Source organism: Tachyglossus aculeatus, chromosome 10 (genome assembly GCF_015852505.1).
Source record: "Tachyglossus aculeatus isolate mTacAcu1 chromosome 10, mTacAcu1.pri, whole genome shotgun sequence".
Classification (NCBI taxonomy): Eukaryota; Metazoa; Chordata; class Mammalia; order Monotremata; family Tachyglossidae; genus Tachyglossus; species Tachyglossus aculeatus.
Genome location: NC_052075.1, coordinates 51924444 through 51934477, shown reverse-complemented (window position 1 = coordinate 51934477; position 10034 = coordinate 51924444). Strand labels below are relative to the sequence as shown.

At 47.9% G+C, this 10034-nt stretch overlaps 1 protein-coding gene across 1 annotated transcript; it reads left to right on the top strand.

Annotated features, from left to right (window-relative positions):
- The first annotated feature begins 7680 nt into the window (after positions 1–7680).
- On the top strand, positions 7681–9675 carry LOC119933299 (ret finger protein-like 3). The gene is made up of 2 exons (XM_038752745.1): positions 7681–7966; positions 9044–9675. Exons 1-2 carry the CDS (start codon positions 7681–7683, stop codon positions 9673–9675), a joined length of 918 nt encoding a protein of 305 aa, XP_038608673.1.
- Positions 9676–10034: the final 359 nt, after the last annotated feature.

Genomic DNA, 10034 nt, shown 5'->3' with positions numbered 1-10034 from the left:
TCACAGGCTAGAAGTGGGGAGACAGACAACAAAACAAAACAAGTAGGCAGGCATCAATAGAGAAGCAGTGTGGCCCAGTGGAAAGAGCCCGGGCTTTGGAGTCAGAGGTCATGGGTTCTAATCCTAGCTCCGCCAATTGTCAGCTGTGTGACTTTGGGCAAGTCACTTAACTTCTCTATGCCTCAGTTACCTCATCTGTAAAATGGGGATGAAGACTGCAAGCCCCCTGTGGGACAACCTGATCACCTTGTAACCTCCCCAGCGCTAAGAACAGTGCTTTGCACATAGTAAGCACTTAATAAATGCCATTATTATTGTTATTATTATTATTATTTGGAGTCAGAGGTCATGGGTTCAAATCCCGGCTCTGCCACTTAGCTGTGTGACTTTGGGCAAGTCATTTAACTTCTTGGAGCCTCAGTTCCCTCATCTGTAAAATGGGGATGAAGACTGTGAGTCCCACGTGGGACAACCTGATCACCTTGTAACCTCCCCATTGCTTAGAAGAGAGCTTTGCACATAGTAGGCACTTAATAAATGCCATAAAAAATAGCATCAGTATAAATAGAATTATAGCTATATATGCATCATTAATGATAAGATCGAATAATAACGATGGTATTTGTTAAGCGCTCACTATATGCCAAGCACTGTTCTAAGCGCTGGGGTAGATACAATGTCATCAGGTTGTCCCACTTGGGACTCATAGTCTTCATCCCCATTTTACAGATGAGGTAACTGAGGCCCAGAGAAGTTAAGTGACTGGCCCAAAGTCACACAGCTGATGAGTGGAGGAGTCGGGATTAGAATGCACTACCTCTGACTCCCAAGCCTGTTGTCTGGCCACTACTTCGCCATGTCCAAAATAATTAAATAATTACTTCCTTCGCGAAAGGGAAGTTGAATTCGCTGTGTCCAAAATAAATAATTACATTCTTTGCGAAAGGGAAGTTAAATCATCATATACCTCCCAAAAGGGAAGTTCAATTCAACGCACGGAATACATTTTGTATAAATTTAGCGCTTGAGCCAGGCCTCTTTCTCTCGCAAACCCGCCCCCGGAAGAGGAGGGAGGGAAGGAGGGAAAGAGGGAAGCGAGCGAGAGGGGGAGGGGGGGAGAGAAAGAAAGAGGGAAGGGAGAGAGAAAGAAAGAGGGAAGGGAGAGAGAAAGAAAGAGGAGGGGGAGAAAAAGAAAGGGGAGAGAAAGAAGAGAGGGGGAAAAAGAGGGGGAGAAAGGGAGAAGGGGGAGAAAGGAGGGGGAGAAAGAGAGGAGGGGGAGAAAAAAAGAAAGGGGAGAGAGAAGGGGAGAGAGTGGAGAGAGAAGAGAGTGGAGAGAAGAAAGGGGGAAGGGGGAGAGAAAGAGAGGAGAGAGAAGGGAGGGGGAGAGAGAGTTGGGGGGGAGAGAAAAAGAAAGAGAAGGGAGAGAGAGAAAGAAAGAGAAGAGGGGGGAAAAGGGAGAATGGGAGAAGAAGAGGGGGGAAAAAGAGAAGAGAGGGAGAAAGAGGAGGGGGAGAGAAAGAGGGGACAGAAGAGAGGGGGAAGCGGGAGAGAAAGGAGGGGGAGAGAGAGTTGAGAGAGGGGGAGAGAAAAAGAGAAGGGAGAGAGAAAGAAAGAAAGAGGGAGAGTAAAAGAAAGGGGAGAGAGAGAGAAAGAAGAGGGGGAAGATGGGGGAAGAGAGAAGAGAGGGAGAAAGAGGGAGAAGAAGAGGGGGAAAGAGAGAAGAGAGGGAGAAAGGAGGGAGGAGAAAGAGAGGAGGGAGAGAGTGGAGAGAGAGAAGAGAGAGTGGAGAGATTGGAGATAGAGAAGAGAGAGTGGAGAGAGAAGAGAGAGTGGAAAGAAGAAAGGGGGAAGGGGAAAGAGAGAGGAGAGAGAGAAAGGAGGGGGAGAGAGAGTTGAGAGAGGGGGAGAGAGAAAGAGAGAGAGGAGGGAGAGAAAAAGAAGGGAGAGAGGGAAGAAAGAGGAGAGAGAAAGAGAAGAGAGGGAGAAGAAGAGGGGGGAGGGAGAAGAAGAGGGGGAAAGAGAAGAGGGAGAGGGAGAAGAAGAGGGGGGAAAAGAGAGAAGAGAGGGAGAAAGAGAAAGAGGAGGGGGAGAGAGAAAGAAAGAGAGAAGAGAGTGGAGAGAGAGAAAGAGGAGGGAGAGAAAAAGGGGAGAGAGGGAAGAGAGAAAGAGAGGAGAGAGAAAGAAGAGAGGGAGAAGAAGACAGGGGAAAAAGAGAAGATGGAGAGAGGAAGAAGAAGAGGGGGGAAAAGAGAGAGAAAGAGGAGGGGGAGAGAGAAAGAAAGAGAGGAGAAAGTGGAGAGAGAGAAGAAAGGGGGAAGGGGAGAGAGAAAGAGAGAGGAAAGAGAGAAAGGAGCGGGGGAGAGAGAGAGACTGAGTGCTTTCCTCAAGAATCAGGAATTCAGGGAAAGAAAACCCCGAGATGGACCAGCCTCTGTATGGAGAATCCCTGGGATGATCCAGCCTGTCTCTTAAGGGAGTTCTGCGAGTGACCAGAGGCCAGCCTGGACCAGGACAAGAAAGGAAAAGGCCACTGTCGTTGGATTCCTTGCAACAGCCCTGCAAGCCTCTGTCAGGGCCGGAGAAGGGTGGCCAGAGAGAAAGAAAGACCTAGAGGCCAAACTAAGGGAGGATGAGATGAAATGGCCCTTGTTGCAGACAGCGGCTGAGTCAAAACGGGACAGCAGCCAGCCCTGGTAGAGCTTAAGTTGGCAGTCCGGTGGCTAAGGAGTTAGAAGAGCAGGAGATGAAATGGGTCACAGATTCGGGATTATGTGGGGATGAGGATTATGAGGAGGAAGACCCCCTTGACCCTTCCCCGGAGCTGGAATCATTCCCTTCCAGACTGGATGGGGAGGTGCCCCCACAGAGCCGTAATCCCGGCTCTGCCACATGTCTCTTATGTGACCTTGAGCAAGTCACTTCACTGGGCCACATTTGTAAAATGGGGATTGAGGCTGTGAGCCCCACGTGGGACAAGGACTGTGTCCAACCTGATTAACTTGAATCAACCCCGATGCTTAGAACAGTGCTTGGCACATAGTAAGCTCGTAACAAGTACCATAGTTATTATTAATCCCAGGTGGCAACCTAAACCCTTCTATCCCATTATCAAGCAGGGTGGGACCCTGGAGGGAAGGTCACCACCCAGGCTACAACCTTCATCACCACTTAGATCAGTCACTTTTCCAAGGAATTTGCTCACAACCCTTTCCACTGATTATTGAAAGTACCCAGAATTGGGCTCATGCAAGCTCTGGCAGCCCCACCTTCTGAGAAATGGACCCAGAAATGCCCTCTTTCCCAGTCAATCAATGGTATTTATTGAGCACTTACTGTGCGCTGAGCACTGTACAAAGTGCTTGTATGAGTTGCTAAATGCGATCCCTGTCTTCAAGGAGCATACATACAGTCTAGTGCTGACCATGGAGTACGTCAGGGAAATAGGTTTTGTCATATATTTACAGCCACAAAAACGTGACGGCCCTGATCAGTGGGTGTGAGACTATCAGAGCACTTACTGTGTGCAGAACACTGTACAAAGCACTTGGGAGAGTACATCGTAACTGGGCGGACACCATTACGCTCTCTGTGTGAATGCCCCAACTCCTTCCTCTGATTAATTTCTTCCAGGGACTTGGATAGCATCAGGGCGATGTTCACAGCTTAGAGGAAATGTGATCAGGGAAAAGTGTTTTAAAGGAATGAGGGCAAAGGGCTATTGAACACGAAGTCAAAGAGCTGAAAAACACCAGGTCAAGGGAGCAGCGGAGTTCAGAGAAAACCCCAGTTCAGAGACAGCAGCAGCGTGACTTCGCTTCCAAGGAGTCCTCTGTACCCTTCAACCTCATGAAAACAGCTACAAAAGAGCACAAGGTTTGACCTTTCCTATGGAGCTAAACACTGGAGATGGGAAGAGGGTCTAAATAAATCCATTTATATCTGCTGAATAATAATAATAATAATAATAATAATAATGTCCATCTTCCCTTGGAGACTGTAAGTCGCTATGGGCAGGAAATAATAATAATAATGATGGCATTTGTTAAGTGCTTACTATGTGCAAAGCACTGTTCTAAGCGCTGGGGGGGATACAAGGTGATCAAGTTGTCCCACATTATGTGTCTGCTAATTCTGTTATACTGTCCCAAGCTCGCTGTGGCCAGGGAATGTTATACCGTATTCTCCCAAGCACTTAGTATAGTGCTTTGCACACAGTAAGTGCTCAATACAGTCGACTGACTTAGTACAGTGCTCTGAACATAGTAAGCTGTCAATAAATACCATTGATTTAATAATAATAATAAATTGTGTTATGTTAAGCGCTTACTATGTGCTGTACTAAAATCAGGTTAGAGGCAAGATAATCAGGTTGGACACAGTTCCAGTCCTATTTGGGGCTCATTGTCTAACTGGGAAGGAGAACAGGTATTTAAACCTCATTTTAATCAATCATTTATTGAATACTTACTATGTGCAGAACACTAGATGAGAAAAGCAAAGCCCAGAGAAGTTATGTGACTTACCCAAGGTCACACAGCAGGAAAGAGGCAGAATCAAGATTAATTCTATGTATTTTATTTTGTTAATATGTTTTGTTTTGTTCTCTGTCTCCCCCTTCTAGACTGTGAGCCCACTGTTAGGTAGGGACTGTCTCTATATGTTGCCAACCTGTACTTCCCAATCAATCATATTTATTGAGCGCTTACTCTGTGCAGAGCACTGTACTAAGTGCTTGGGAAGTACAAGTTGGCAACATATAGAGACAGTCCCTACCCAACAGTGGGCTCACAGTCTAAAAGGGTGAGACAGAGAACAAAACCAAACATACTAACAAAATAAAATAAATAGAATAGATATGTACAAGTAAAATAAATAAATAAATAGAGTGATAAATATGTACAAACATATATACATATATACAGGTGCTGTGGGGAAGGGAAGGAGGTAAGATGGGGGGATGGAGAGGGGGACGAGGGGGAGAGGAAGGAAGGGGCTCAGTGTGGGAAGGCCTCCTGGAGGAGGTGAGCTCTCAGTAGGGCCTTGAAGGGAGGAAGAGAGCTAGCTTGGCAGATGGGCAGAGGGAGGGCATTCCAGGCCCGGGGGATGACGTGGGCTGGGGGTCGATGGCGGGACAGGCGAGAAAGGGGTACGGTGAGGAGATTAGTGGCAGAGGAGCGGAGGGTGCGGGGTGGGCTGTAAAAGGAGAGAAGGGAGGTGAGGCATCTCCCAAGGGCATAGACTGTGAGCCCACTGTTGGGTAGGAACTGTCTCTATATGTTGCCAACTCGTACTTCCCAATCGCTTAGTACAGTGTTCAGCACACAGTAAGCGCTCAATAAATACGACATTGATTGATTGATTGACTTCCAGTCCCTGTGCTCTTTCACTGGGCCATACATGCATATTCATTGAGCACCTACTGACTAGTCAAAGCATTGTACTATCAATCAATCATATTTATTGAGCACTTACTGTGTGCAGAGCACTGTACTAAGCACTTGGGAAGTACAAGTTGGCAACATATAGAGACAGTCCCTACCCAACAGTGGGCTCACAGTCTATGCCCTTGGGAGAGCAGTTTTCTAGACTTCCAGGAACCCACTGTCTATTGGACTCCTTCATTCAGTTTAGGTGATGGAGGGACACAGATCGGGGAGAGAGTCGGGTGCGATTCAGTCTTCTGGCTTTCCCAGGGGATGATTTATGTGGAACCTGAAGCCGGATGGCCTAGTAGAAAGAGTACACACCTGGGAGTCAGAGGACCTGGGTTCTAATTCCTTCTTTGCCACTGGTCAGCCGTGTGACCTTGGGCAAGTCACATAACTCCTCTGGGCCTCAGTGACCTCATTTATAAAATAATAATAATTAAATAATGATGGTATTTTGTTAAGCGCTTACTATGTGCCAGGCACTGTTCTAAGCACTGGGATAGATACAAGGTGATCACGTTGTCCCACGTGGGGCTCACAGTCTTAATCCCCATTTTACAGATAAGAGAACTGAAGCCCAGAGAAATGAAGTGACTTGCCCAAGGTCATACAGCGGACAAGTGGCGGAGTTGGAATTGTAACCCAGAACCTTCTGACTCCCAGATGGGGTTTAAATGGGGGTTTAAGACTGTGAGCCGTATGTGGGACAGGGACGGTGTCCAACCTGGATTATCTTGTATCTACCTCAGCGTTTAGTAGAGAGCCTGACACATAGTAAGGGCTTAACAAATATCATTTTGTAAAAAAATTGATAACCTGAGCAGGGTTTTTTCCTTTTGACATGGATGCCTTCCCAGCTCGAGTGATTTTGGTGATGAGAGGCTGAAGGATCATTAGCAGAGAAACAGCGTGGCTCAGTGGAAAGAGCCCGGGCTTTGGAGTCAGAGGTCATGGGTTCAAATCCCAGCTCCGACAACTGTCAGCTGTGTGACTTTGGGCAAGTCACTTCACTTCTCTGTGCCTCAGTTACCTCATCTGGAAAATGGGGATTAAGACTGTGAGCCCCGCATGGGACAACCTGATCACCTTGTAACCTCCCCAGCGCTTAGAAAAGTGCTTTGCACATAGTAATCACTTAATAAATGCCATCATTATTATTATTATCACCAGACCTTAGGCATGGCATCTTTTGTATTAAAACAGCAACACCAAATGGGTTCTATGCCTGAGACCAGGCCAGCATAATAATAATAATAATAATTGTAGTATTTGTTAAGCTCTTACTATATGGCAGGCACTCTGCTAAGTGTTGGGGTGGATACAAGCAAATCAGGTTGGACACAGTTTCTGTCCCACATGGCACTCACAGTCTCAATCCCTATTTTAGGAATGAGGTAACTAAGGCCCAGTGAAGTGAAATGACTTGCCCAAGATCTCACAGCAGACAGGTGGCAGAGCCAGGTTTAGAACCCATCTGAGTGTTTCACATCAAATATCCAATGAACTGTAAACTCCAAGCGTGCAGGGATTATGTCTTCTACTTCTTAGGGTACTGCCCAAATGCTTAGTACAGCGCTCTTCAATTGATCTATCAATCAGGGGTGTTTATTGAGCGCTTACTAGGTGCAGCGCAGTGCACTGAACATTTGGGAACATACCATACAATAGAGTGAGTAGACATGATCCATGCCCTTAAGGAGCTTACAGTCTAGAGGGGGAAGCAGGCATTAAAATGTTTGACAGATAGGAGGAATGACAGAGAAATAATAATAATTATGGTATTTGTTAAGTGTTTACTATGTGCCAAAAACTGTTCCAAGCTCTGGATAGATACAAGTTAAGTAGGTTGGACACAGTCCCTGTCCCACAGCGGGCTCGCAGTCTTAATCCCCATTTTACAGATGAGGTAACTGAGGCCCAGAGAAGTGAAGTGACTTGCCCAAGGTAACACAGCAGACATGTGGCGGAACAGGGATTAGAATCCATGTCCTTCTGATTCTCAGACTCGTGCTCTATCCACGAAGCCAAGCTGTACAGAAATGTGCTGTAATCATATTCTGTAATAATTATTATTATTCTTACGAGGCCCTGGGATAGTTACCCCATCCAAATAATAATTATGGTACTTGTTAAGCACTATGCGCCAGGCTCTGTTTTAAGCACTGGGGTAGATCCAAGTTAATCCCAGTGGGCGCTCAATAAATACCACTGATGGATCTAAAAACACACCTGATTATCTTCCTCAGGGAGCATGGCCCAGAGTTTCCAGGATGAAGTCATCTGCCCTGTGTGCCTAGATTATTTCTCTTACCCGACATCCATAGAGTGCGGACACACCTTCTGCCTCCCTTGTATCTTCCGCTGGTCCTACTCCGCCGTGGAGGTGTCTTTCACCTGCCCCGAATGCAGGGGGGTCTCCCAGAGGGCAAATCTCCGGCCCGATCGGCAGCTGGGGAACCTGGCCCGCCTCGCCCAACGGCAGAGAGGTCTCCTGGAGAGGACCCTGAGCCTGAAGAAGGAGATGCTCAGATTCAGAGGTAGGTGACAGGTGGCAGAGGGTAACTGGGAGGGCCCAAACAAGGGAGATGTTCTTCCTCACAGGAGCAGCAGCTTCTTTTTCTGAGCCTGGGGGGCGGTGAATTTGGAGTAAGACTCCTGGGGGTTGGAGTCACAGGCCAACACACACCTGAGATGAGGCAGAGGGATGTGGGCCTCAGTTTCCTTATCTGGAAAATTCATTCATTTATTCATTCAATCATATTTGAGTGTTTACTGTGTGCAGAGCACTGTACTAAGCGGTTGGGAGGAGTTGGCAACATATAGAGACGGTCCCTACCCAACAATGGGCTCACGGTCTAGAAGGGGGAGACAGACAACAAAACAAAACATGTGGACAGGTGTCAAGTCGTCAGAACAAATAGAATTAAAGCTAGATGCACATCACTAACAAAATAAACAGAATAGTAAATATGTACAAGTAAAATAAATAGAGTCATAAATCTGTACAAACATATATACAGGTGCTGTGGGGAGGGGAAGGAGGTTGGACGGTGGGGATGGGGAGGAGGAGAGGAAAAAGGGGGCTCAGTCTGGGAAGGGCTCCTGGAGGTGGTGAGCTCTCAGTAGGGCTTTGAAGGGAGGAAGAGAGCTAGCTTGGCGGATGTGTGGAGGGAGGGCATTCCAGGCCAGGGGGAGGACATGGGCCGGGGGTCGACGGCGGGACAGGCGAGAACGAGACACGGTGAGGAAATTAGCGGCGGAGGAGCGGATGGTGTTGGCTGGGCTGGAGAAGGAGAGAAGGGAGGTAAGGTAGGAGGGGGAGAGGGGATGGACAGCCTTGAAGCCGAGAGTGAGGCGTTTTTGCCCGATGCGTAGGTTGACTGGTAGCCACTAGAGATCTTTGAGGAGGGGAGTAACATGCCCAGAGTGTTTCTGCACAAAGATGATCATGGAAAATGACAACCCAATATCCATTGACCCTTCCCCTTAGCCTATGAGCCCCATAGGGATAGGGACTGTATCCGTTCTGATGATCCTGTATCTATCCCAGTGCTTAGCACAGTGCCGGGCACAGAGTAAGTGCTTAACAAATACCGCAATCATTATTTCCACAGAGGACATGACTCTGGATCCCAGCACCGCCAACGGCTTCCTGGTCTTATCTGAAGATTTGAGGAGTGTGTGGTGTGGGTTCAGGGAGGAGCCCCTCCCCAACACCCCCGAGTGTTACGATCAAACCGCCTGCGTCTTAGGCTCCTCTCGATTCACTCACGGGAGACATTTCTGGGAGGTGGAGGTGGAGGGCAAGACAGAGTGGGATATCGGAGTGACTCTGGAATCTGGGATGCGGAAGGGAGATATTACGCTCTCCCCTCAAGAAGGATTCTGGGCCATTAGCCTAAGGGAGAGGCATCATTTCTGGGCCTCCACAAGCCCCCAGACCCCCCTCTACCTGAGGGAGTGTCCTAACCGCGTGGCAATTTTCCTTGACATAGAGGCCGGAATCATTTCTTTCTACAGTGTCCCTTGCGGCTCCCACATCTTCACTTTTTCGGACACTTTCCCCGAGCCGCTGCGGCCTTTCTTCTGCGTCGAGCTTCCGGACGGAGGGGAGAACGTGGCCCCGTTGACCATCTGCCCGGGGCCGGATGGATCCTGGAGAGGCCCCGGTTACCTCCCTGGACCCGACATTCCTCCAGAGAATGCAGCGGCTCCCACGGTGGAACCTCACGACTCTACCCCCTGATGTCAGGGCCTGTCCTATAAAATACTGAATTTTAGGAATGGGGGAGAATTGTTTAACCCTCATAGAATAGAAAGAAAAAGAACGGCTAGTACCCCAATATCCAGTTTTCCCCACACCATTGAGGACCAGTGCATCAGCAAGATACACAGGTTTGGAACAAATATATCATGGTATCAGATATCATCTGTTTAAATGTTAAGGGCTTTAAGTTACTTTTGCTTAGATAATGTGGAAGCATGGTGATCTAAGCCCCTTCTCCTCCAACCATTCCCTCTAAGCTGTTTTGTTTCTAGGCCTGTTTGATTGTCCCTAACCCCCTTGTTTAAGTGAACAAGAGTAAGTCAGGAGTCGAGGGACCC

What these genes read in the sequence shown, in the direction of transcription:
- LOC119933299 (XM_038752745.1), top strand. Translation starts at nt 7,681, where the DNA reads ATGGCCCAGAGTTTCCAGGATGAAGTCATCTGCCCTGTGTGCCTAGAT. An exon ending in GGAGATGCTCAGATTCAGAG is followed by an intron (nt 7,967 to 9,043) that starts GTAGGTGACAGG and finishes TTATTTCCACAG; the next exon opens with AGGACATGACTCTGGATCCC.